General features: G+C 64.9%; 4 protein-coding genes and 1 non-coding gene across 6 annotated transcripts; 1 reads left to right on the forward strand and 4 right to left on the reverse strand.

Moving 5' to 3' along the window:
• Positions 1 to 473: 473 nt before the first annotated feature.
• Positions 474 to 11,839, reverse strand: NPR1 (natriuretic peptide receptor 1). The gene is made up of 21 exons (XM_030474141.1): positions 11,164 to 11,839; positions 9,543 to 9,742; positions 9,310 to 9,423; positions 8,856 to 8,991; positions 8,116 to 8,207; positions 7,897 to 8,032; positions 7,724 to 7,808; positions 7,530 to 7,650; positions 6,815 to 6,889; positions 6,579 to 6,656; positions 6,402 to 6,506; positions 6,080 to 6,151; positions 5,832 to 5,991; positions 5,596 to 5,751; positions 4,748 to 4,916; positions 4,518 to 4,664; positions 3,245 to 3,437; positions 2,975 to 3,149; positions 1,607 to 1,705; positions 1,429 to 1,520; positions 474 to 819 (listed from the first exon to the last, which is right to left on the reverse strand). Exons 1-21 carry the CDS (start codon positions 11,837 to 11,839, stop codon positions 757 to 759), a joined length of 3,144 nt encoding a protein of 1,047 aa, XP_030330001.1. The 3' UTR covers positions 474 to 756.
• Positions 11,840 to 12,527: 688 nt separating this feature from the next.
• TRNAM-CAU lies at positions 12,528 to 12,599 on the reverse strand. Its single transcript has one exon. It is a non-coding gene; the product is annotated as a tRNA-Met (tRNA).
• A 210-nt stretch (positions 12,600 to 12,809) lies between these two features.
• ILF2 (interleukin enhancer binding factor 2) lies at positions 12,810 to 16,849 on the forward strand. Of its 2 annotated transcripts, XM_030474143.1 has the most exons (14): positions 12,810 to 12,874; positions 12,963 to 13,022; positions 13,374 to 13,416; positions 14,337 to 14,441; positions 14,691 to 14,768; positions 14,922 to 15,024; positions 15,107 to 15,172; positions 15,343 to 15,459; positions 15,550 to 15,628; positions 15,746 to 15,833; positions 15,919 to 15,980; positions 16,130 to 16,244; positions 16,317 to 16,407; positions 16,544 to 16,849. In XM_030474143.1, exons 1-14 carry the CDS (start codon positions 12,870 to 12,872, stop codon positions 16,702 to 16,704), a joined length of 1,173 nt encoding a protein of 390 aa, XP_030330003.1. In that variant the 5' UTR covers positions 12,810 to 12,869; the 3' UTR covers positions 16,705 to 16,849. The 2 variants fall into 2 exon arrangements, with proteins under 2 accessions (XP_030330003.1, XP_030330004.1); XM_030474144.1 differs by lacking the exons at positions 12,810 to 12,874; positions 12,963 to 13,022 and having other exon boundaries at positions 13,385 to 13,536.
• A 40-nt stretch (positions 16,850 to 16,889) lies between these two features.
• On the reverse strand, positions 16,890 to 18,279 carry SNAPIN (SNAP associated protein). Its single transcript, XM_030474145.1, has 4 exons — positions 18,129 to 18,279; positions 17,817 to 17,863; positions 17,327 to 17,445; positions 16,890 to 17,223 (listed from the first exon to the last, which is right to left on the reverse strand). The coding sequence occupies exons 1-4, from the start codon at positions 18,236 to 18,238 to the stop codon at positions 17,119 to 17,121; spliced, it is 381 nt and encodes a 126-aa protein (XP_030330005.1). The 5' UTR covers positions 18,239 to 18,279; the 3' UTR covers positions 16,890 to 17,118.
• A 553-nt stretch (positions 18,280 to 18,832) lies between these two features.
• Positions 18,833 to 25,901, reverse strand: LOC115602493 (mothers against decapentaplegic homolog 4-like). Its single transcript, XM_030473673.1, has 11 exons — positions 25,884 to 25,901; positions 24,322 to 24,968; positions 23,404 to 23,589; positions 22,315 to 22,456; positions 22,073 to 22,186; positions 21,904 to 21,957; positions 21,610 to 21,663; positions 21,337 to 21,520; positions 19,840 to 20,008; positions 19,208 to 19,346; positions 18,833 to 19,099 (listed from the first exon to the last, which is right to left on the reverse strand). The coding sequence occupies exons 2-11, from the start codon at positions 24,538 to 24,540 to the stop codon at positions 18,885 to 18,887; spliced, it is 1,476 nt and encodes a 491-aa protein (XP_030329533.1). The 5' UTR covers positions 24,541 to 24,968; positions 25,884 to 25,901; the 3' UTR covers positions 18,833 to 18,884.
• Positions 25,902 to 26,067: the final 166 nt, after the last annotated feature.

Here is a 26,067-nt window from a genome sequence, read left to right on the forward strand (position 1 = left end):
ACTGCGATGGGAATGGACCGGGACCCCCCTCCCCGGCACCCACCGGGACCGGGACCCCCCCCCGGCACCCACCGGGACCCCCCCCGGCACCCATCGGGACCGGGACCCCGCCCCCCGGCACCCACCGGGACTGGGACCCCCCCCCCGGCACCCATCGGTACCGGGACCCCCCCTTCCACCCGCACGTGCACTATGAGGGGTCCCCACTTGGGACCCCGCTCGGGACCCCCGCCCGCCCCGTCCCGGCTCCTCTGGCACCATAGAGCCCCCTGAAAGGACACCCGCACCCCCTGCAGAGCCAGCCGGTGCGCCCCCCCCCCCATTGGGACCAGGGTCTATGGGGACCCCGATGTGGGGTGAAGGTGTGGGGTGCAGGAGGGGACCCCGATGTGGGGCGCAGGGATGCGGGGCGCAGGGAGGGGACCCCGATGTCGGGCGCAGGGATGCGGGGCGCAGGGAGGGGACCCCAGAGCGCCCCATGTACACATCAGCTTTATTATAAAATTAGAGCTCTAGTGACCCCCCCCCGGGGTCGGGGCCGTGCCCGGACCCCCAACCCCACCCCGAGCCCTTGCCCCCCCCCACTCCGGTGCCCGGGTCAGCCCATGGGGCCCCCCCGGCGCAGTCGGGGTTCAGGTCGGTGCATTGAGGGGCAGGAACGGCCCCGGCTGCTGCCGGGGGGGGGGGGGGGCTCGGAGGTGGTGCCCCGAGCAGCGCCCCCCCCCCGCCCCGGGCTCTGGGTGCTGCCGGGGGGGGTCAGCCCCGGGTGCTGCCCCCCCGCTCCCCCAGCAGCCAGTAGGTCCTCACCTTCCCCTTGCCCTGTGGAGAGAGAGGGGGCATTGCCCATGGGGTGCAGGGGGTGCCCATTGCCCTATGTTGGGGTCCCAGGGGTGCCCACTGCACCATATTGGGGTCCCAGGGATGCCCATTGTCCCATGTTGGGGTCCCAGGGATGCCCATTGCCCCATGTTGGGGTGCAGGGGTTGCCCATTGCCCCATATTGGGGTCCCAGGGATGCCCATTGCCCCATATTGGGGTCCCAGGGGTGCCCACTGCCCCATGTTGGGGTCCCAGGGGTGCCCATTGCCCCATATTGGAGTGCAGGGGGTGCCCATTGCCCCATATTGGGGTCCCAGGGATGCCCATTGTCCCATGTTGGGGTCCCAGGGATGCCCATTGCCCCATGTTGGGGTCCCAGGGGTGCCCACTGCCCCATGTTGGGGTCCCAGGGGTGCCCATTGCCCCATATTGGGGTCCCAGGGGTGCCCATTGCCCCATATTGGAGTGCAGGGGGTGCCCATTACCCCATGTTGGGGTCCCAGGGGTGCCCATTGCCCCATGTTGGGGTCCCAGAGGATGCAAAGGGGGGGGACCCCCTTGGGGCACCGCTGGGGGGGCACTGAGGCTGTTTTGGGGGGCAGGACCCACCTTCATCTCCACGTCCCCCCTCAGCTCCAGCTCGAAGCAGCCGAACTCCTCCAGCACGGCCTTGGTCACCGCGGAGATGTGGATCTTCAGGGCTGAGGGGAGCGGAACCGTCAGCACCCACGGGTGCCCCAACAGCTCCCATAGGTGCCCATCAGCACCCATGGGTGCCAGCCCTCACCTTCCCCGTTGGACTCCATGCGCGAGGCCGTGTTCACCGTGTCCCCGAAGAGGCAGTACCGGGGCATCTTGAGCCCCACGACGCCGGCGCAGACGGGTCCTATGGGACACCCAGTGAGCCCCCCCTCACCCCATAGCTCCCACCCCACATGGCCCCGCTGTCCCCCGGGGTCCATGGGAAGGGTGGGTGCCCACTGACCTGTGTGGGTGCTACGTCCCTGTCCCCATCCCTGTTGACCCATATGGGTCCCACATCCCCACTGACCTGTGTGGGTTCCATATTCCCCTCCCTGACCCCACTGACCCATTCAGGTCCCATGTCCCCCTCCCCATCCCCACTGACCCACATGTGTTCCACATCCCCCTCCCTGTCCCCATTGACCCATATGGGTTCCATGTCCCCACTGACCCTCTGGGTCCCCATCCCCACCGACCCACATAGAACCCCATCCACACTGACCCCCCTGAGCCCCCATCTCCACTGACCACGCCAGGCCCCCATCCCCACTGACTCTCATGGGTCCCCATCCCCACTGACCCCTCTGGATCCCCATCTCCACTGACCCCCCGGGCCCCCATCCCCACTGACCCCTTTGTGTCCCCATCCCCACTGACCCCCCTGGGTCCCCATCCCCACTGACCCCTTTGGGTCCCCATCCCCACTGACCCCTATGGGCCCCCAACCCCACTGACCCCTTTGGGTCCCCATCCCCACTGACCCCTTTGGGTCCCCAACCCCACTGACCCCTTTGGGTCCCCATCCCCACTGACCCCTCTGGGTCCCCATCCCCACTGACCCCCCTCTGGGCCCCCATCCCCATTGACCCCCCCGGGCCCCCATCCCCACTGACCCCTTTGGGTCCCCATCCCCACTGACCCCCCTCTGGGCCCCCATCCCCACTGACCCCTTTGAGTCCCCATCCCCACTGACCCCCCTCTGGGCCCCCATCCCCATTGACCCCCCCGGGCCCCCATCCCCACTGACCCCTTTGAGTCCCCATCCCCACTTACTCCCCTCTGGGTCCCCATCCCCACTGACCCCCCCGGGCCCCATCCCCACTGACCCATCTGGGTCCCCATCCCCACCGACCCCCCCCATGGGCCCCCATCCCCACTGACCCCTGTGGCTCCCCATCCCCACTGACCCCCCCGGGCCCCCATCCCCACTGACACCCCCCGGGCCCCCATCCCCATTGACCCCATGGATCCCTATCCCCACTGACCCGTGTGGGCCCCCATCCCCACTGACCCCCTGGATCCCCATCCCCATTGACCCCCTGGATCCCCATCCCCACTGACCTCTTTGGGCCCCCATCCCCACTGACCCCCCCCGGGCCCCCATCCCCGCTGACCCCCCGGCCCCGCTGACCCGTGTGGACGCCGATGCGCAGCTTGAGCTGCTGCTGGGGCCGGTGGCGGATGCGGAAGGAGCGGACGGCGTCGAGCAGCGCCAGCGCCATCCGCGCCACCTCCCGCGCGTGCAGCTTCCCGTTGCGCACCGGCAGCCCCGACACCACCATGTAGGCATCGCCGATGGTCTCCACCTTGGCACGGACGCGACACGACACCGTGGGCTCCCCCCGCCGCCTCCGGGGGGTGCCCCGACGTGATGCGCCCCCTCTGCCCCCCATCTCCCCACCTTGTAGACGTCGAAGTTGTCGATGATGGCGTCGAAGCACGTGTAGAGGTCGTTGAGCAGCGTCACCACCTGCATGGGGGTGCTCTCGGCCGACAGCGCCGTGAAGCCCACGATGTCGCTGAAGTAGATGGTGACGCTGTCGAAGGCCTCCGCCTGCACCGTCTCCCCCCGCTTCAGCTGCTCCGCCACCGAGCTGCAAGGGGGGGGACACACACAGACCCCCGTGGGGTCCCCCGGCCACCAATGGGGCCACTCTCCCTGCCTGACATGGGGGTCAGGGTTGGCCCTGCTCGCCCTGAGGATGCTCACCCCGAAGCCATGCCGCTGGTGGCACCTGTAGGTACCACTAAGAGCCACGGCAGTGGGGCCTTGGGGTCTCCAGCACCCCCATTCCTGAACCATGTTGGGGCACCCTGAGCCAGGAAGCAGCCTGAGGGGGGCCCCAGTTCCTCCAGCCCCAAACTACATGTAGGTCCTTGGGGTCCCCAGTTCCTCCATACTCAGCCCCAAACCACATGGGGGTCCTTGGGGACACCACTCTCCCCAAGCCACATGCAGGTCTTTGGGGTTCCCAGGGTACCCTTAACCCCTCCAAGCACCCCTGGCCTCAAGCTACATGGGGGGCCGTGGGGTCCGCAGCCCCTCCAAGCACCCCCAGCCATGCAGGGCTGTTTGGATGCACCCATCAGCAAGTCCAAGCACTCATGAGCAGGTCCAAGCACCCATCACAGCAAATCCAAGCACCCATCACAGCAGATCCAAGCACCCATCAGTAGATCCACCAACCCATCAGCAGGTCCAAGCACCCATCAGCAGGTCGAAGCGCCCATCAGAAGGTCCAACAACCCATCACAACAGGTCCAAGCACCCATCAGTAGATCCACCAACCCATCAGCAGGTCCAAGCACCCATCGCAACAGGTCCAAGTACCCATCACAACAGGTCCAAGCACCCATCACAGCAGGTCCAAGCACCCATCAGCAGGTCCAAGCACCCATCAGCAGGTCCAAGCACCCATCGCAACAGGTCCAAGTACCCATCACAACAGGTCCAAGCACCCATCACAGCAGGTCCAAGCACCCATCAGAAGATCCAAGCACCCATCACAGCAGGTCCAAGCACCCATCACAAGGTCCAACAACCCACCACACCAGGTCCGAGCACCCATCAACACGTCCCAGCACCCACCACAGCAGGGCAGGGGGGGATGCTGCTGCGGTACCCCAGCAATGGGGGGCTCTCCAGAGGCCCTGGGGCCCCCCTTGGTGCTCACTGGGGCAGGATCTGGTAGAGCAGAGCCTCTGCTTTGCGCTTCTCCTCCAGGTAGGCCTGTGTCCGCTCCTCCACCAGCTCCTCCAGGTTGTTGGCGTACTGCTCCATGCGCGACAGCAGGTTGTCCAGGATGTTGCTGCTGCTCTCCCTGCGGGCAGGGGGTGAGCACCCAGCCGGGCACCCATCGGGGTCACCCGTCGCCCATGGCAGGGCTGGGGGACACGGAGGTACCTGTTGAACTTGCGGAGCTGCACCTTGATGTGGTTGAAGTCGGGGCGCTCCAGGACGTCCTCGGCCCAGCAGAGCTGCATGAGCTGCCCCAGCTCCTCCATGTGGCAGCCCACAGCGGCCGAGGGGCGGAAGCTGGGGCGCTCCCCGCTCTTCACCCGCTCGATGATCTCTGGGGGGACGAGCACCCATCAGCAGGGCCAACAACCCATCGGCTCATCCGACCCATCAGCAGGGCCAATGACACATCAGCTGGTCCAAGCACCCATCGCAGTTGCTCCAAACACCCATCTCAGCAGGTCCAAGCACCCATCAGAAGGTCCAAGCACCCATCAGCAGGTTCAAGCACCCATCAGCAGGTTCAAGCACCCATCAGAAGCTCCAAGCCCCCATCAGCAGGTTCAAGCACCCATCAGGAGGTCCAAGCACCCATCACAGCAGATTCAAGCATCCATCAGAAGGTCCAAGCATCCATCACAGTAGGTCCAAGCATCCATCAGCAAGGCCAACAACCCATCACACCAGGCCCAAGAATGCATCAGCATGTCCAAGCACCCATCACAGCAGGTCCAAGCATCCATCAGCATGTCCAAGCACCCATCACAGCAGGTCCAAACATCCATCAGCAGGTCCAAGCACCCATCACAGCAGGTCCAAGCACCCATCACAGCAGCTCCAAGCATCCATCAGCAGGTCCAAGCATCCAGCAGCAAGGCCAAAAATCCAGCAGCACATCCAACAACCCATCAGAAGGTCCAAGCACCCACGAGCAGCTCTAACAACCCATCACAGCAGGTCCAAGCACCCATCAGCATGTCCAAGCACCCCTCAACTGCTCCAACCCCCCCGACCTTTGGGGCTGAGGTCCATCCCCTCCACGTAGAAGACGCCGTTGCGCAGGGCGATCTCTTGCAGGATGATGCCGAAGCTGTAGACATCCCCCTTCTGGGTGCCGCGGGCCGGCGGCGCCTCCATCCGCAGCAGCTCGGGCGCCGTCCACAGCTTCTCTGTGCCACCAAAGAGGGTGCTGAGGGCGGGCAGGGACCCCGGGCAGGGCGAGCTGGGGCAGGGCGGGTTGGGTGCTCACTGGCGAAGAGCGCATGGGTGTCCTCTCCGTCGGGAGCCACGCGGAAGCTCTCCAGCCCGTAGTCGGTGATCTTGAGCACGAAGCGGCTGTCCACCACGCAGTTGGAGGACTTGAGGTTCCCATGGGAGACGATGACGCCGTTGTGCAGGAATTGCATCCCCTGGTGGGGGTGGGAGTGGGTCAGAGCGGGGATGTTCCCGATGGTGGGAATGGGGGGACGTCGGAGCTCGGTGTCCCCAATCTCTCACCTTGACGATGTCGTGGGTGAGGGAATAGCGGAACATCCAGTCCAACGTGATGCTCTCGTTCTCCAGGATGTCCTGGGGACACGAGGCTCACATCAGCACCGTGGATTGAGCCATGACGGGGACCAGCATCCAGCAGCTTCTCCCACCCCACGCACCCGGAGAGCGGCTCAAGCAGCCCTGATGGGTGCTGGAGGGAGCAGCTCAAGCAGCCCTGATGGGTGCTGGAGGGAGCAGCTCAAGCAGCTCTGGTGGGTGCTGGAGGGAGCAGCTCAAGCAGCCCTGATGGGTGCTGGAGGTCGCAGCCCTGGACCCCTGGTGGTACCTGCAGGCTGCCCCGGGGGCAGTACTCGGTCAGGATGCAGATGTTGGGGGGGTCGGTGCAGGCGCCGATGAAGCGGGTGAGATGCTCGTTCTGGACATCCCGCATCTAAGAGATGGGAGCAGGATGAGACCGGCCCCATGGCCCTTCCCACCCCTCCCCAAGCTGGGCTTCACCTACGTGCTTCAGCTCGAACAAGACCTTGCGCGTCAGCTCGATGCGCTTGCGGTTGAGGTGCTTCACGGCCACCAGGTTGCCCTGAGGACGCACGAGGTGATGGGAACCCACCACTGACCCCACATCCCTGCCCCAGGCTGGGCTGGATGGGGCTTGGAGCAACCTGGACTAGCGGAAGGGGCCCCTGCCCATGGGAAAGGGATGAGCTTTAAGGCCCCTTCCAGCCCATTCCACGATACCTTGTAATACGCTGTCTTGGCATAGACTTGGAACTGCCCCTCTGTGGTCATCAGTGAGCCGTAGTTGGAGCCCCTCTGGATGGGAAGGGACATGGGGTGAGCCCTGTCCCTGCTCCCCATCATCTCCAAAGCCTGCTCCCCATCACCTCCAAAGCCTGCTCCCCATCACATCCAAAGCCTGGTCCCCATCTCCAAAGCCTGATCCCCATCATCTCCAAAGCCTGAACCCCATCATCTCCAAAGCCTGGTCCCCATCACATCCAAAGCCTGGTCCCCATCTCCAAAGCCTGATCCCCATCATCTCCAAAGCCTGGTCCCCATCACCTCCAAAGCCTGCTCCCCATCTCCAAAGCCTGATCCCCATCATCTCCAAAGCCTGGTCCCCATCACATCCAAAGCCTGGTCCCCATCTCCAAAGCCTGATCCCCATCATCTCCAAAGCCTGAACCCCATCATCTCCAAAGCCTGGTCCACATCACATCCAAAGCCTGGTCCCCATCTCCAAAGCCTGGTCCCCATCTCCAAAGCCTGCTCCCCATCACCTCCAAAGCCTGCTCCCCATCATCTCCAAAGCCTGGTCCCCATCACCTCCAAAGCCTGGTCCCCATCACATCCAAAGCCTGGTCCCCATCTCCAAAGCCTGCTCCCCATCTCCAAAGCCTGCTCCCCACCCTCTCCCAAGCCTCCAGCTCCGTGCGCAGGGGCTGGGGCTCACCAGGGACAGGGTGAGCTTGCTGCCGGCGCTGCGGAGGTGCTTCTCCAAGCTGCTCATCTGCACGTCTTCCCAGCGGATCCGCCACAGCTCAGCCGCCAGCTCCTTCTCCAGCGCCAGCTTCCTGCACCAAGGGCACATCAACGTGAGACCCCCCCATGTCCATCCCCACCACCTCTGGGGACAGCAGCACCCACCTGTAGATGAAGAAGGAGGTGACGGTGATGGCCAGGAGGATGAGGCTGACCACGAGGGACAGGACCTCCAGGGTGGACAGGCTGGCTGCAGGGTGACAGGAGGCTGGTGAGGGGCTGGAGGGTGACCAGGGCGGGGGCTTACGTTCCATGTCCCCCCCCCGGACACCGCTCACCTTTGCGGCACAGGGGCTCGCCGTTGTCAAAGCCACACGGAGGGACATCGGACGGGACAACGTTCCCCGGCCAATGGATCTCCCGTCCCGGCACCATCTGCAGCTTCTTGGTGGTGCCGTTGTAGTTGGCCACAATCTGATGGGGGATGAGGTAAGACCCGGGTGGGAGGAGGCCCCCGGTCACCCCATGGGACCGCTGGTCCCCACGCTGGGGCTCACCTGGAAGTCCCCCAGCGCCGGGTCCATGTCCCATAGGGAATAGTCGCTCTCCCGGTCGCCGTTCTCATCGATCTTCAGGAAGCCGGTGACGCCTGAGGGTGACACACGAGAGCCATGGATGAGGGCTCTGAGCCTGGAATAGCAGCCTGGGAAAGGGCATCCAGCTGGGATGGGGTGGGGTGGGATGGGAGGAAATGGGAATGGGGACAGCTTGGGGTGGGATGGGAGGAAATGGGAATGGGGATAGCTTGGGGTGGGATGGGGTGGATGGGATGGGGATGGCAATGGGGATGGGGATGGAGATGGGGATGGGATAGGATAGGGATGGGGATGGAGATGGGGATGGGATGGGATGGGGATGGAGATGGCATGGGATGAAATGGGAACAGGGATGGGGATGGGATGGGGATAGGGTGGGGAAGGGATAGAAATGCGGGTGGGGATGGGGGTGGGAATATGGATGTGGATGGGATGGGGATGGGGGTAGGAATGCAAATGGGGATGGGATGTGGATGGGAATGCAGATGGGGGTGGGATGGGATGTGGATGGGAATGCGGATGGGAATGCAGATGGGGGTGGGATGGGGATGGGATGAGGACGGGAATGCAGATGGGGTGGGATGGGGATGGGATGAGGACGGGAATGCAGATGGGGATGGGGATTGGATGGGATTGAATGGGGATGGATGGGGGTGGGATTGGATGGGGGTGGGATGGGATGGGGTAGGGATGGGACCCACCGTAGAAGGTGCGGTTCCACATCTGGCGGGTGATGGCAGACGCGTTGCTGATGGAGCCGCCGCGCTCCAGCGTCTCGTTGAGGGCCTGAGCGTAGAGCAGGACCCCGTCGTGGAAGGCGGCTGCGATGAAGTTCATCTGGGGGCACGGGGAGAGCTCGGGATGGGGAGCAGCCCGGGGTCCCCATCCCATCGTCCCCAGGAGCCTCAGCTCCATCCTGTGCCCCTGGCTCTATCCCTTGTCCCCTTGTCCCCATGTCCCAGCTCCATCCCATGTCCCTCAGCAGCTCCATCAGCTCCATCTCCATCTCATGTCCCCTTGTCCCCATGTCCCAGCTCCATCCCACGTCCCTCAGCAGCTCCATCTCCATCCCATATCCCAGCTCCATCCCGCATCCCCCAGCACTCCCAGCTCCATTCACCCCCCAGCTTTCCCATTCCCGTCCCTATGTCCCACCAAGCCATCCTTCATGGAGAAGTTGAAGTGGGTCATCGCCTCCTCCTTCAGCCGCGCCAGGAAGGGCCGGTACTCGGGGTTTGTGGGCTCCTTGTAGGTGATGATGGTGACAGCCTGGGAGGGGGAGAGTGGATGGAGCTGGGACACGGGGCCACCAAGCTCACCCCCTCCCCAAGCGCGCAGCACCCGTTGCGTTGTGACGCTCACGCGTGGTGGGTACCGCTGTGACCCACCTCGAAGGCCCTGCGTGCAGCAGCGTCGTGGCGGTCCCCGCGCCTCCACGGCCGCTGGGGCTCGGGGAAGCGGCTCCCCTGGAGGCTGGCCCCGAAGATGTCGATGTAGAAGAAGACGTAGTCGCCGCGTGTCAGCCCCTCGCGCTCCGCCTGCAGCAGCAGCTCCCGCAGCGTGGCCGGCGCGCAGCACACGTACACCACTGCGGGAGGGACCATGGCACCAGCCCCGCACACCGCCTATGGCACCCAGAGACAGCCCCATCCCTGCCTATGGCACCCAGAGACAGCCCCGTCCCTCCCCATGGCACCCTGAGACCCCCCGCGTCCATCCTCCAGCTCCACCCCATGTCCCTCAGCAGCTCCAGCTTCAGCAACTGCAGCTCCATCCCATGTCCCCAGCTCCATCCCCTGTCCCAGCTCCATCTCCTGTCCCAGCTCCATCCCATGTCCCCAGCTCCATTCCATGTCCCCCAGCAGCTCCAGCCCCATCCCATGTCCCCAGCTCCATCCCATGTCCCCCAGCAGCTCCAGCCCCATCCCATGTCCCCAGCTCCATCCCATGTCCCTCAGCAGCTCCAGTTCCATCCCCTGTCCCAGCTCCATCCCATGTTCCCAGCCCCATTCCATGCCCCTCAGCAGCTCCAGCCCCATCCCATGTCCCCAGCCCCATCCCATGTCCCTCAGCAGCTCCAGCCCCATCCCATGTCCCCAGCCCCATCCCATGTCCCTCAGCAGCTCCAGCCCCATCCCAAGTCCATCCCTGGGACACTCCAAGCCCCCAGCCCAGCGTCCCGGTGGCTGCCCATGGGCTGTGCCGGTGCCGTGCCGGGCAGGGGGCTGCAGGGAGCGGGGGGGTCCCAACCCCACCCCTGCCCCTGCCCCTGCCCGGTGCCCCCCCCGTGCCCATTGCAGGTTTCCTGTTTTCCCGACTCCGCTTCCTCCTCCCGCGGCCCCGATCCCGGCAGAGACCGACTCTGGGCACTGAGTGACCCCGCTCCTGGCCCCCCCCTCCATGGCCCATGGGCACCAGCGGGACCCCGGGGTGCTGCCCGGTGCGGGGGGTCCGGCTGTGCCACCCACCCCAAGACAGCACCCATTGAGGGCAAGCAGGCAAAGCCGGGGCCGGCCGGATGGCACCCACCCAGCGCCAGCACCGCCGGCACCACCCGTTGGCTCCGGCTGGAGCGGATGGGAATGGGGACGGGAATGGGGATGGAGATGGGGATGGGAATGGGGATGGGAATGGGGATGGGATGGGGGCTGGTGGCCGTGCTCAGCAGCTCCCAGTGGGTCCCAACATGGGATGAGGGCAGCAAATACATGTGCGCAGTCATGCGACATGCCTGTGTAGAGCTGTGTAAAGTTGGGTACAGCCGTGTTGAGGGGAATGGGGATGGGAATGGGGATGGGAATGGGGATGGGAATGGGACGGGGGCTGGTGGCCGTGCTCAGCAGCTCCCAGTGTGTCACAACATGGGGTGAAAGCAGCACATGTGTGATCATACAACACGCCTGTATAGAGCCATGTAAAGCTGGGCACAGCCGCGTCAATCCGAGCCCATCCACGCACCATCACCCCCCTTCCCTATGCGTGTGTCCCCCCCCCAAGCCCGGCACCCACCGCGTCCCTTCTGCTTGATCTCCTGGATGATGAAGGAGAAGTTGTCCCCGTCGCGGAACACCACGTCCATCACGGTGAGGTTGCGCAGGGTGGGCAGCTGCACGTAGAGCCCCTCGGCGGCGAAGAAGTAGGGCCGGTCGTCCACCTTCTCGTCCCAGTACACCAGCAGCGCCCGGCGCGTCCAGTTGAAGCGCCGGTGGAGCTGCACTCCCAGCTCGCCCAGTTTGCGGTGACTGGGACCGGCGCGGGTGGTCAGCCCGAACTGCTCCCGCTTGTCGTCGAAGCCGTGAGCTTCAGCCCCGGCCGTCACCAGCGGGAGCCGCCAGTGGCTGGTGAAGCGAGCGACCGGCGCTGCCGTGTACACGCACCCGGGCCCCAAAAAGGCTGCGGGGTGATGGGCGAGCTGCAGGTCGACGGCGGCCAAAGGCGCGGCCATCTCGGAGCAAACGCCGTGGCCATCCTCGCTGCTGCCGAACACCCAGCGCAGGGTGAAGCCGGGCAAGAGGTCGGGACGGGCGTTGACGGCGGCGACGGCCAAACGCACGGCGGGTCCCACGCGTGGCCAAGCCCAGGGGTAGGTGAGGTTGTGCTCGGGTAACACCACGGCTAAAGTCAGCGCCGTTGTTGCCGCCGCCGCCGTCGCCGCGCCGCAGAGCACGGCCAACACCGCGAGCATCGCCCCACGGAGAGTGAGTTTGTGTGTCCCCCCCGCCTCAAGCACGGCGGGGCTGAGCCCTTCCTTTCCCCCCCCCCTCCTGTGTGACACAACGGGCCGTTATCATCCACACCGAGCTTAACTCCTTCCTGCCCGCCCCCAGCGAGGGCTGCGGGATGGGGCCGCCCGGTGGTGGGTGCGGGAAGTCCCACCCGTGGGAAGTCAAAGGGGGAAAAGTGGAGTTTAGGGATTGGGGGTGCGTGTGTGTCGCGATACCCGCGATATGGGACACTCTGGGACCACCCTGGAACGGTCACTCGCGGAAGGGGGGTGCTGAGACCTGACAAACTCATCACCGCGCGGCCCCAAACCGCGTCCTCTCCCCATGGAGCTGCCCCAGCACCGCCCCGTCGAGTTTCATGGGGGTCGGGCACCCCTAATCCCCCTTCGTAGGGGTGCCCCACGGGGAGGTGACCGCGGCGCGGTGCTGCTCCGGCCTCCCGGGACACGAGTGGGTTTGGGGGCACGGGGCAGTGTGACCGCGGCCGCCTCGGGACGCTCCCAATACACCGTGCCCCATTAGGCTGCGAAGGGTAGGGTTGAGCGGAGCGGCGGGAGCATTAGGGAGCGCCAGAGGCGGCGGTAAAAATTAATGTAATTAATTAAGGTGTTAATGAAGGGAAAAATATGAGGGAAGGAAAATTGGGGCTAGCAGAGGATGGTTTCGATCCATCGACCTCTGGGTTATGGGCCCAGCACGCTTCCGCTGCGCCACTCTGCTGCTGGCCGTAGGGTTTTCGAATAGCACTATAAGTACTTATTCCTCCTCTGCGCATGCGCACGGAGCCGGTCTCCATTCACCCCGTCTCCCTCCTCCAGCGTCCTCCTCCACCCTCCCCTTTGATTGACGTCCTCTTCAACCAATAGCATGCCATCATCGCGCCGGCAGCGGGAGGGGCATATCACCCTGGAGCCAATCGCCGCGCGGGTTGTTGCTGGGTGCTGCGAGCGCGGTTCAGCAGGGGTCTCATTGTGCGGCGCGGCGGGGACCATGAGGTGCGGGGCTGCGGGTGCGGGGTTGGGGGGGGTCCCGGTCCCGGTTCCCCGTTCCCCGTTAACGCCGTTCCCCTTCTCTCTCCCGCAGGGGCGATCGAGGCAGAGGCCGCGGCGGACGCTTTGGTTCCAGGGGAGGCCCTGGCAGTGGGCGAGTCTTGGCTTCTGCTCTAGCGAGGGTGGCTCTTTAGCGTGGCAGGACCCAGCGGGGGGGGCTGCGGCCGCCGCGGGCGCGCTGCGGGGCGCAGGAGCCGGGATGAAGCGGGGGGGGGGGGCACGGAGCTGGCAGCGTAGCGCAGGATAACGCTGAGGAATAGAGCCCCGGGGGGGGTGCGGGGAGGGGAGCGGGGACCCCCCCCGGGGTGCGGGGGGGCTCAGCTATGGTTAGCGGGGCTGAGAAGAAACCTGTCCCGTTTCTATAGGGCTTTTCTGGCGTCTCGGGGTGTTGGGGGTGGTCCCTCAGAGGATAAAGTTGTTTCTTCTCTGCTTTTATCCCCTTTAGGTTCCGGCCCTTTGTGCCGCACATCCCCTTTGATTTCTATGTCGTGAGTAAGCCGGTGGCAGGCAGCGGCGGGGGGAGTTGTCCTGGTGTAAAGCTGTTTTCTTCAACCCCTCGTGTGCTTGGCTGTGGTTTAGGGTAGCTGGAGTCAAGGAGTGCACTGAAGGTGCTGTTGGTTCAGTAACTAACCCGGAATAGGTCTCAGTGTCTGTTTGGAGGTCTTGTGTTAGGTGGGATGCAGCTGAGTACTGATGACAACCACTAAATGCCTCCATTGAGGTTCTTCTGCCCCCCCCAGACCCTCGGTTCTGCCGGGGCTTTGTCCCACAACCCTTGGGAGTTGCTCCGGTAGCTGCCACGCACCCATCAGATGTTCTCCAGGCTCTTTGTGCCGTGTCAGACATAGAATCCAGCCTGGGTTGGCTTGGAGGGAGCTTAAAGCTCCTCCAGCTCCAGCCTCAGGGCCACCTTCCACCGGAGCAGGTTGCTCCAAGCCCCTGTGTCCAACACTGCCAGGGATGGGGCAGCCACAGCTTCTCCATCCAACCCATCCCGGCGTCCCAGCACCCTCACAGGGAAGAGCTTCTTCCTCACAAGGACCAACAGCAACACACGTTTGCCCCCTTCTTAGAGGAGGAAACAATTCCCTCCTCCTGCGCTTTAGAGATACACGACTTGCAGAGCAAAGAAGTTCACTTAATCAGCCCTTGAGTGAAGAAACCCCCCTCAGCAGACCTGTTCTTCAGTAGATCTGCCCTGTCTGCATGCTCGTGCCTCTCATTCCTGGGGACACGGTGATCCCATTGGAGCAGGGGGGGAGCTGCTGCCTTCCCTTAGGATAACGAGAGTGAAGTTCTAAGAGCACAACGGGGAGCTCGCAAAGGAAAGAAGCGCTGGAGGATGGCTCAAGCCTTGGGGTGAGGGGGTTTCCTGGCGTGTTGCATCTCATCTCTCATCCCTTTGCAGTGTGAAATGGCTTTTCCCCGCGTGAAACCGGCCGCTGATGAGACTGCCTTCAGCGAGGCGCTGCTCAAGAGGAACCAGGACCTCGCTCCCACTGCTGCTGAGCAGGTTCTGGGGCAGAATTCACCCGAAATCCTTTGGCTGGATGGTAGCACTGGGTTAAAGAACACAGAGTGTGGTCTACAAAGTGCTTCATTCCCGCTGGAATAAGCCCTGTGGTGGACACACAAGTGGAGTTTCTTGGGCAGTGGTTTTGAAGCGTGTTTCTTCGTGACAGATTGGGGCTGTCTGCAGCGTGCTGGGGGGTGCTTCACCTCCTGGGGGGCACAAGTGACCCCTCACGTGCTTCCTTTCCAGGCTTCCATCCTTTCGCTGGTGACCAAAATAAACAACGTGATCGACAACTTGATCGTAGCGCCAGGCACGTTTGAAGTGGTGAGTCCAAAAGTGGGGAGGCGGGGGGGGGAAGAGATGGGTCGCTCTGAGGGGTTCCTGCTCCCAAACCTGGCTCCAAGTGACAGGAAGCTCCGTGGGGATGCTCCGAAACGAGCTCCATTCCCTCACTGTTGCTTTGCTCTTTCCCAACAGCAAATCGAGGAGGTCCGTCAGGTGGGTTCCTACAAGAAGGGGACCATGACAACAGGCCACAACGTGGCCGATCTGGTGGTGATCCTCAAGATCTTACCCACCCGTGAGTAGCGGCCACCACGTGTCCTCCTGTTGCCTCCGTGCCCGGCCCTGCTCTGACCGCTGCTGCTTCTCCTTCTCCCCAGTGGAAGCTGTGGCAGCCTTGGGAAACAAAGTTGTGGAAAGCCTGCGAGCTCAGGACCCCGGGGAAGGTGGGCTGAGCACCGACATCCTGTGGGGCTGAGGGGGGCACGGGTTGAGCTCCGCCACCAAAGCTCAAACCCCTTGAGCTCCGGTGCCCGGCGGGGATCCGTGGTCCCTGTGGCGTTCCCTCCCAGCTTTCCCAGCCCCTCCATGAGGAATTCTCCCTCTTTGTGCCCAGTTCTGACCATGCTGACCAACGAGACGGGCTTTGAGATCAGCTCGGCCGACGCCACCGTGAAGATCCTCATCACCACGGTGCCACCCAACCTGCGCAAGCTGGACCCCGAGCTGCACCGTGAGAGCTCCGCGCCGCCCGGGCCCCCTCCCCGCGCCCGTCCCTCTCCTCCTCCCCGTTAAAACCGGGCCTTTCTGCTGCTGCTTGCAGTGGACATCAAGGTGCTGCAGAGCGCCCTGGCCGCCATCCGCCACGCGCGCTGGTTCGAGGAGAACGCGTCGCAGTCCACGTGAGTTGGGCCTCGAGTGGCGATGCCGAGCGGGAGGAATCCTTCGCCGAGCACCAGGAGAGCTCTTCCTGCAGCAGGGTGATGCCTCGTGAGCCGCCTTCCCGTTGTCTTCTCCAGGGTGAAGGTCTTAATCCGGCTGCTGAAAGACCTGAGGATCCGATTCCCCGGCTTCGAGCCCCTCACGCCCTGGATCCTGGACCTGCTGGTGAGCGCGCCACGGGAATGCTGGCAGCGGCAGGAGCTTCCCTTGCTCTCATCCCAACTCCCTCTTCGTGTGTTCGCCTCTTCAGGGCCACTACGCCGTGATGAACAACCCCACCAGGCAGCCCCTGGCTCTCAACATCGCCTACAGGTCCGGTGCTGCTTCCCTCACTCCTGCACATCCCTCTTCCCATCGGGGTTTTGGATACATCCAACAAAAGCAGCAGCATCTCAGGGCTTGAAGGGCCCTTTCCATGCTGGAATGGCCTCATTCCTAACCCAAAGCACCTCCTCCCATAGGCGCTGCCTCCAGATCCTGGCCGCGGGGCTCTTCCTGCCTGGCTCCGTGGGCATCACGGATCCGTGCGAGAGCGGGAACTTCCGAGTGCACACGGTGATGACGCTGGAGCAGCAGGTGAGCTCCTGCTCTGCTGGGGAAGGGCCCAGGACGCAGCCCATGCTCTGCCTGTGCCCTGTGCCCCTGCAGGACATGGTGTGTTACACTGCGCAGACCCTCGTCCGCATCCTCTCCCATGGAGGCTACAGGAAAATCCTTGGCCAGGAGGGGGATGCCAGCTGTAAGTGGGGTTGGTGCAACACGTGGCTCCGTGCGGGCTCTCGGGGGGAGGAAGTTGAGGGCTCGGAGCGACCCACAGAAGCCTGGAGCAATGGGGAAGCTTTGTCCCTGCTGCTCAACCCCCCCTGGTTTTGCAGACCTGGCTTCGGAGATGTCCACGTGGGACGGGGTGATAGTGACGCCTTCCGAGAAGGCTTATGAGAAGCCTCCAGAGAAGAAAGAAGGAGAAGAGGAAGAAGAGAATCAGGAGGAACCCGCTGCAGGCGAGGAGGAGGAGAGCATGGAGACGCAGGAGTGAGCTGCCCTGGGGGGCTGCCTGCGCTGCCCTGCAGGAGGACCCCAACCAGAGCAGATGTGGTAGAACCAGAGCAGAGGAACGAGCCCCCGACCTGCCCCTTGTCTGTGTTTTTATAAGTTGCACATTAAAACGTTTCTCCCCCCACTTTCAAGCATGTCCTGGTTGGTCAAGTACAAGCCACAGGATGGAAAAGGGCCAGAAAATAGGCACCAGCCCATCAGCAACACCTTTATTCCAGCACCTCCAGCTCTGGGAATCCAACTTGGGGTCTCCCCTGGTCCTCATTGGGGAGGACACCTCGCTCCCTCCCATGCCACAACCAGGGGGTACCTGCTCCCCTCCTGGCCCCTTCCCATCGCTGTCCTTTTGGGCTCCTCATGGCCCAGCCCAGCTCCCGGCGCTGGCGGCAGCCCCTCACTTGCCCGGTAGCCCCTGGGGGTAGCCCCCGGCCGCCTCCAGCATGGCTCTCCTCCGCACTGTCTCCTTGGCCACGCTGTGGTTCAGCCTCCGCAGCCGTTCCTGTGCCAGGGGGAGCAGCAGCCATCAGGATGGGGGGGATTGGAACCCCCAAACCGCTCTGCCCCCAATCCCCCCCCCTCCCAGTGGGGGGGCATGTGCTGACCTGTGCATTCTGCAGGATGTTGTTGACCAGCACCACCCTGCGCCGGGCGTTCAGCAGCTTCTTCACGTAGGGGTCGAGGTCCAGGGCCACCTTCTGGTCCTCATTGATGCGGCAGAGCTCTGGGGAGAAGGGGGCAGAGGGTGGGGGGGAGCCTCGGGGCCTGCAGCCCCCCAGGGTTCCAGAAGTGCCCCCCCACATGTCCCGGAGGTGCCCCCCATGTCTCAGAGGTGATGCCCCCGTATCTTGGAGATGTTCCCCCCATGTCTCGGAGGTGTCCCCCACATCCCAGAGGTGCTCCCCATGTCCCGGTGGTGCCCCCCACGTCCCGGAGGTGCCCCCCCATGTCCCGGACGTGATGCCCCCATGTCCCGGAGGTGTCCCCCACATCCGAGAGGTGCCCCCCCATGTCCCGGAGGTGCCCCCCACGTCCCGGAGGTGCCCCCCATGTCTCGGAGGTGCCCCCCACGTCCCGGAGGTGCCCCCGCCTCACCGGTGGCCAGGCTGTCGATGTGCTCCCGCAGCTCCACCTGGCTCTCCCTGCGGAGGGGACAGCTCCGAGCTCCAGGGCCGGGGCACCCCAAACCCCTCCCTCCTCCCTCCAGCAAGGGCCCAGCGCCCCGCTAACACCCTCCCGGCCACCTCCAGCCTCCCCGGCCCAGCTCCCTGCTCCCTCCGCTCCCAACAGCCCGGCCACGACCCCCCCCATCTCCCCACCGAGGAGGCCCCAGGCTCCCGTCAAGGGGCTCCCAAACCCGTTTCCACCCGGCCCTGCCCCGCGGGCCCCGGCCTCCCCCCGCCGGACCTGACGGCGTGGACGTGCCCGTCGAGCTGCCGCACCGCCGGGCGCAGGAACTGCAGCAGCCCCTCCGCGAACAGCTCCCGCGCCGCGGGGCCGCCGCTGCCCGCCGCCATCTTGCCCGGCGGAAGGAGTCCTCCCCCGGGGCGGGAGGGAAAAGCCGCTGCCGAGGGGGATGATGGGAAATGTAGTCCGCAAGGAGGGTCGGAGAAGCCGCTTAAGGTCGGCGTCGCGGGGGATGTTGGGTAATGTAGTCCCGAAGGGGGGTCCGGAAGCGGCTTCTGCTTCGAGCCGCGGGGGATGATGGGTAATGTAGTCCACAAAGGGTTGGTCAGGGAAGTGGGTTTTGGTCCCCGTCGCAGGGGATGCTGGGTAATGTAGTCCTGAGGGGGGTCGGGGAAGCGGGTTCTGGTTCAAGCAGCGGGGGATGATGGGAAATGTAGTCCTGAAGGGGGTCAGCGAGGGCTGCTTCTGCTCCACGACGCGGGGGATGACGGGAGATGTAGTCAGCGAGGAGGGTCGGGGAAGCGGCTTATGGTCCCCGTCGCGGGGGATGATGGGTAATGTAGTCCGGAGGGGTGTCGGGGAAGTGGGTTCTGCTTCGAACCGCGGGGGATGCTGGGAGATGTAGTCCGCAAGGGGACGCCGGACGGAGCCCGTCGGGGAACCGCGAACGCGTTCGCGCAATAACGGCTCCGGCGCTGACGGCGTTTGGGGTTGGTTTTTTTTTTTATCGTTTTCGGCGTTTTTTGCGCACAAAGCTCAGCGCGGGGGCCCGGCGGCGGGGGGGGGCGGCATGGCGTGCAGCACCTCGTCCAGCAGCTGCAGGGCGCGGTGGAGCAGCACCTCGACCCAGCACGGCGTGTGCGTGATGCTCCGGCGCGGGTAGTCGGGCCCCCAGCCCTTGACGAAGCTCAGGCGCAGGATGCACAAGCGCCGCAGGTCGTCCACGCCGAGCGCCGCCGCCGCCGCCAGCCCTGCGCGGGGCGGGGGGGGACCGCGGTGTCACACCCGCAATGGGGGGGGGGGCCCGGGTCTCAGCATCAGCTCCGGTGATGGGGATATGGGGGCGGGTTGTAACTCACCCATGGCCGGTGCGATGCCGCCCACAGAACCGGGCCCCGGGATGGCACCGACCACGGCGGCGGCTTGAGCGGCGGCGGCGGCGCGGGCGGTGGCGGCGTGCTGCTGCAGCTGGCGGTGGCACTGCCGCAGGTCGAACACCTGCGGGACCCCCTTCGCATGGGCATGGGGCTCCTCCATCCCTGGGACCTCCTTTAACACGGACATGGGGCTCCCCCCATTGCCCAGGACCCCCTTCACATGGGCATGGGGCTCCCTCCAACCCTGGGACCCCCCTTCACATGGGCATGGGGCTCCTCCATCCCTGGGACCCCTTTAACACGGGCATGGGGCTCCTCCATCCCTCGGACTCCCTTTATCATGGACATGGGGCTCCCTCCATCCCTGGGACCCCCTTTAACATAGACATGGGGCTCCTCCATCCCTCGGACTCCCTTTATCATGGACATGGGGCTCCCTCCATCCCTGCGACCCCCCTTAACACGGACATGGGGATCGTCCATCCCTGTGACCCCTTTTAACATGGACGTGGAGCTCCCCCCATTGCCTAGGACCCCCTTTTACACGGACATGGGGCTCCCCCCGTTGCCCAGGACCCCCTTTAACGCGGGCAGAGGGGTCCCGGCCCCCCCACCTTGATGTAGGCGCCGGGGTAGATCTTGTGCACGGCGTCGCCGGGGGCCCTCCCCGCCTCCCGGTCCAGGTAGTAGCTCTGCACGAAGACCGCGTGGTGGCCGCGGCACCGCAGCCACACGTCCCCCTCGCCGCGGCGCTCCAGCCGCACGCCCTTTCCGATGTGCAGCCTGGGCACGGCACCGTCACACCCCCAGAGCCCCCCATCTCCCCATGGAAACGGCCCTGTGCCCCCTATATCCCCCAGTTACCCCTACTTGCCCCCAGCAGCCCTGTATATCCCCCAGATGCCCCCTACCCCCCCATTTATCCCCTATACCCCCCTCACTTGCCCCCTATATCCCTCAATTGCCTCATATATCCCCCACTTATCCCTTAAATCCCCCCACCAGCCCCCTATACCCCCTTCCCCCCCCATATCCCCCCATACCCCCCATATCCCTCAATTGACTCAAATATCCCCCAGTTGCCTCTTAAAGCCCCCCCCAGCCCCCTACATCCTCCCATTTGCCCCCTCTACCCCTCATCAGCCCCCTCTACCCCCCATTTGCCCCCCACATCCCCCCACCAGTCCCCTCTACCCCCATCTGCCTCCTACATCCCCCCATCAGCCCCCTATATCCACCAGCTGCCCCTACATCAGCCCCATATACCCCCCCTTTGCCCCCTCTATCCCCCCATCAGCCCCCTATACCCCTCATTTGCCCCCTACATCCTGCATCAGCCCCCTCTACCCCCATTTGCCCCTTACTTGCCCCCATCGGCCCCCTATATTCCTCAATTGCCTCATATATGCCCTACTTGCCCCTTAAATCTCCCACCAGCCCTTTATGTCCCCCATCTACCCCCTACTTGCCCTCAGCAGCCCCCTATACCCCTCATCTGCCCCTTACTTGCCCCCAGCAGCCCCGTATATCACCCAGATGCCTCCTACTTGCCCCCCCCACCCCCTCTACCCCCATTTGCCCCCTACATCTACCATTTCGCCCCTATACCCCCCTTCTCCCCCCCCCATCAGCCCCGTGCTGCCCCACGCCTCCCCCCCCACTGCCCCATTCACTCCATCCCTCCCTTTCCCCCCATTCCCCCCCGCATCCCCCTCTCCCCCCATCCCCATAACCCCCCATCCCCCCCGCATCCCCCTCTCCCCCTCTCCCCCCATCCCCCCCCGCATCCCCCCCACATCCCCTTCTCCCCCCATCCCCATCCCCTCCCGCATCCCCCCCCGCATCGCCCTCTCCCCCCATCCCCATCCCCCCCCGCATCGCCCTCTCCCCCCATCCCCATCCCCCCGCATCCCCCTCTCCCCCATCCCATCCCCCCATCCCCCCCCGCATCCGCTTCTCCCCCCATCCCCATCCCCCCCGCATCCCCCTCTCCCCATCCCCATCCCCATCCCCCCCGCAACCCCTTCTCCCCCCATCCCCATCCCTCCCCATCCACCCCCGCATCCCCCTCTCCCCCCATCCCCCCCTGCCCCCCGTGCCCCCCCGCGCACCGTGCCCGCTCGCTGGCCGCGGTGCGCCGCACGTTGGAGAGCCGCCCCAGGCAGAAGCGCTGCCCGCCCGCCGGGTCCATGTAGCCGTCGACGACCACGGCGGGGCAGCGCGACGGCACCTTGAAGGGCTCCCCCACCGGCACGTCCAGCTCGAAGTACGCGATGGAGCACCAGAACTCGGGCCCTGGGGGGGGGGACACACGCACAGATGGGGGGGGCAGAGCACCCGCTGCTCACATAATGGGTGCTAATGGCGGGGGGGGGGGCACTTACCTGGATGGGTGGACACTGGGTGCTGGTGTGAGCCCGAGTTATGGTGGGAGGGCCCTGGAGGGGGGGCAGAGAAGGGGTTGGGTTATAGATGACCCCCCCCCCCATCCCAGCCTCTGTAGGGGGGTAGAGATGGGGTTGGGTTATAGATGAACCCCCCCCCATCGCAGTTCCCATGGGGGGGTGTAAAGAACGGGTTGGGTTATAGATGACCCCCCCATCGCAGTCCCCATGGAGGTGGAGAGGTGGGGTTGGGTTATAGATGACCCCCCCCAATCCCAGTACCCCCAAACCTACAGTAGTGATGCTGGGGGGGCTGCGGGTGGCTGTGGGGCTGTGCCCCCCCCCAGGCTCACTGCATACACAGGGGTCCAGCTTGATGGTGAACCTGGGGCAGAAGAGAGGGTGGCCATGGGGGGGATTGTTGTGTGTGCCCCCCACCACATGGGGTGACCCCAATACTCACTGTGGTTGGGCGGTTTGGGGTACCCCTTCTGCGGGGGGGCTGTGGGGCTGGAGAGCTGCAGCAGCCCCTCGCTATGGGGCAGCAAGAGCAGGGAGGCACCAGGGGGGGCCACTGCTGGGGGGGGGAAATTATATGATATGAGATATGATATATGATATGATATGGGGGGGAGAAATGATATAGGGGGGCTTAGGAGGATACCCCAAACCCTTCTGAGGGGATGGGGATCAATGGGGTCTTACCTGGGGGTGTCCTGCGGCCGTGGGGGGGCTGCTGGGGGGGCTCAGTGTGGGGCACCTGCTTGACCCCCTGCTTGCGGCCGGGGGGCAGCTCCATCCGCACACAGTCATGGACAAGCTCCTCCTTCACCAGTGGGGGGGGGCACTGGGGACACACACACACACTATGGAGGGGGGGCTTTGGGGGTGCTCCCGGCTGGCTCCATGTTGGGGTCTCACCGCTGGATGTTCAGACTAGGGAGGGAGGTGTTATGGGTGGTGTTGAGGTGCTATGGGTGGCGTTGGGGGTTTATGGGTGGCGTTATGGGGTGTTATGGATGGTGTTGGGGGGGTTATGGGTGCTGTTGGGGTGTTATGGGCAGTGTTGGGGTGTGATGGGTGCTGTTGGGGTGTTATGGGTGGCGTTATGGGGGGTTATGGGTGCTGTTGGGGTGTTATGGGCAGTGTTGGGGTGTGATGGGTGCTGTTGGGGTGTGTTATGGCTGGCGTTGGGGGCTTATAGGTGGCGTTAATGGGGTGTTAAGGGTATTATGGAGGGGGTTATGGGTGGTGTTGGGGAGGTGGTATGGGTGCTGTTGGTAGTGTTACGGGTGCTGTTGGGGTGTGACGGGTGCTGTTGGGGGTGTGATGGGTGGTCATGGGCAGTGTTGGGGTGTGATGGGTGCTGTTGGGGGTGTGACAGGTGCTGTTGGGGGTGTGATGGGTGGTCATGGGCAGTGTTGGGGTGTGATGGGTGCTGTTGGGGGTGTGACGGGTGCTGTTGGGGGGGTTATGGGTGGTTATGGGTGTGTTGGGGTGTGATGGGTGCTGTTGGGGGGGTTATGGGTGGTTATGGGCGGTGTTGGGGTGTGATGGGTGCTGTTGGGGGGGTTATGGGTGGTGTTGGGGTGTGATGGGTGCTGCTGGGGGGGTTATGGGCGGTGTTGGGGTGTGATGGGCGGTGTTGGGGGAGTTATGGGTGGTTATGGGCAGTGTTGGGGTGTGATGGGTGCTGCTGGGGGGGTTATGGGTGGTTATGGGCAGTGCTGGGGTGTGATGGGTGCTGCTGGGGGGGGTTATGGGCGGTGTTGGGGGGGGTTACGGGTGTCATGGGGGGCGCTCACCGCTGGGGGGGGCCACGACGCGCTCGTAGTGGTAGGGGTTGACGCAGACGCCGTCGCGCTTGAGGGCAAAGGCGAAGCGGCAGAACGTGGCGTGCTGGAGCTCGTTCTTGTGCAGGTCGGGCCAGCGCCAGAGCCGGGCGTAGATGACGTGCGGGAGCCCCTTCCTGCCCGCCACCTGGGGGGGCACAGTGAGGAGCCCCCCCCATTGCCAGGGCTGCTGCAGCCAGCCTGGACCCCGGCCCCCCCCCCCCCCCAGCATCCCCCTGGTTCCGGCGCTGGCGCCAGGACCTCCCCCCCCCGGCTCCAGACATAACAACCCCCCCCGGCTGCAGACAGTGAGTCACTGGGAAGGGGGGGCACAGGCGCCGGGGGGCTGTGGGCAGGGGGTCCCTGTGCACCCCCCATCCATGGGGCAGCCCTGGCTGTGGGCTCGGGGGGGGGTGTGTCCTCTACACCGGGCCCAATGCTGGGGTACTCCCAGCTTGGGAATTGCTTAGGGACGCTTGGGGTACCCCGATATCCAGGTTCCCCAAGCTTGGGGAGGGCTGTGGGGTGTCATGGGGTATTTTGGTCCCCTAACCCAGCTCAGGCAGGGCTTGCGGGGCATGGGGCACTCCAAAACCCAGCTTAGGGAGGGCGGGGGGAGGTCTCTGGGGACATGGGGGTGCCCCAAAACCTGGGTCCCCCCAGCTTTGGAAAGGCTTAAAGGTATCTTGGCATACTCCAACACCCAGGTCTTTCAAGCCTGGGGAGGGCTTGTATGGGGTATCATGGGGTGCTTGGGTGTCCCCCCCCAGCTAAAGGAGGGCTTGGAGGATCACGGTGCACTCCCAACGCCAGGTCTCCCAGCTCAGTGGGTGCTGTGGGGTGCACGGGGGGGCTCTCAGGGTGTCAGCGGGGGGGTTACCTGCAGCCGCCCGTCCAGGGTGCGCTGGATGGTGACGCAGTTGCTGGGGTGGGCGCCGCTGGTGGTGACGGCGGCGAGGAGCGAGTGCAGCTCGTCCTTCCTCTCCTTGAGCTTCCTGACCAGGCTCTCGATGGCGCGCCGGGCGAAGGCCTCGCTCTCCCCGCCCTGCCGGTGGCACATCAGGCTCTGCACGATGCTGCTGTGCGCGCAGAGGGACATGGTGCTGCTGCCCTGCCCGTCCCCCCCGCGGGGACAGGGGTTAAGCACCCAACAGGGTGCTGGTGCCCCGCGGGGCAGGCACAGCGTGGTAGGTGCAAGAGGGACACGCTCGAAGGGGGAACCAGCCCGTGCTCCTGAGTTCCGTGGTCCCTGTCCGGGATGGGAAGCAGCAAAGGGGTTAAGGTGATGCTGGGACACTCGGGGTGTCCCCAGCCCCACCAGAGCTGGGTTAGGGTGTCACGCTGATCCCAGCCGTGTCACACCAACAGCCCGGACACCGGGTGCGTGCGAGCGCTGGCTCGGGGACTCGTGCTCCATCGCCCGCGCACAGGGACCAGACTAAACAGAGCCCCAGCGTGGCGCCGCTCCTTAACCCCTCGCTCGCTGCCGGGCTTCTCCCTTCCCCGCTGCTCTCCGAGCGCCGCCGCCTGCGGACACACACGTGGCCGGGGCCCCGTGAGCATCCCCCTAACCCTGGGCATGGCGGTGCCACCGCAGCCGGCTCCTGCTTCTGTGTCAGCGCTCCAAGGCCTTCGAGCAACCTTGGGCCGGCGGCAGACACAACAATCCGGCAGCGCCAGCTTATCCGAAGGACGGGAGGCAGCGCCGCCAGCACCCTGCCAGTGCGGGATCCATGCCCCCCCTAGCTTGAGACACCCCAGATGCCATCGGCCATGGGGACACTGTCTCAAGGCTCAGTTTTGAGGCCAGAAGAGGTGCTGAGGCGCTGGCACAGGGTGCCCAGAGAAGCTGTGGCTGCCCCGTCCCTGGCAGTGTTCAAGGCCAGGTTGGACACAGGGGCTTGGAGCAACCTGCTCCAGTGAAGGTGTCCCTGCCCGGGGCAGGGGGTTGGAGCTGGAGGAGCTTTAAGGTCCCTTCAACCTAAACCAGGCTGGGGTCCAGCTCCCCTCAGTGATGCGACAGTGGAGCCACATCGCTCCCAGTGGAAAAGTACCTCATTGATCCCGTGGCTGAGTCCCCCCACTCCCGCAGCCTCCACATGGACGAGGTCCCAGCTCTATCTCCTCAGCTTCAGGGCTGCCAACTTTGCTCCCAGATAATCCCAAGGGTAGGGACAAGCGGCCTGATGGGTGCTGGGGTGGGGGCTTGGTTCCTGCAGGACCTCCTGCTCCCAGGGACAGGGGACCTTCCCCATGCTTGAAGCTTTGGCTCATGGGGAGAGGATGAGGAGGGGGCAGGACAGATGCCCATGGGCCATCCCACCACATCCCAGCTCCAGGGGGTGGTGGGGCCGGGGGCTCCCTGGTTTTGGGGATATGGGATGGTGTCGGTAGGAAGCGGGGACATGAGTGGGGACACGCAGGGCCGGGCCGGCTACTCACCTCCTCCAGCCAGCTCTGCTCACTCGGGGCCCGGCTCCCGCTGCATCTTCCCCGGCTGCGTGGAGCCCTGCCTGCAGTCCTGCCCCCTCCCCTGCCTGTAGCCCTGCCCGCTCCGGCCCCAAGCCCTGCCCATAGCCCTGCCCACTGCCCTGCCTGTTCCTGCCCGCTTCCCGGGACCCCCCCC

Source organism: Strigops habroptila, chromosome 22, assembly GCF_004027225.2.
Source record: "Strigops habroptila isolate Jane chromosome 22, bStrHab1.2.pri, whole genome shotgun sequence".
NCBI classification, from domain to species: Eukaryota; Metazoa; Chordata; class Aves; order Psittaciformes; family Psittacidae; genus Strigops; species Strigops habroptila.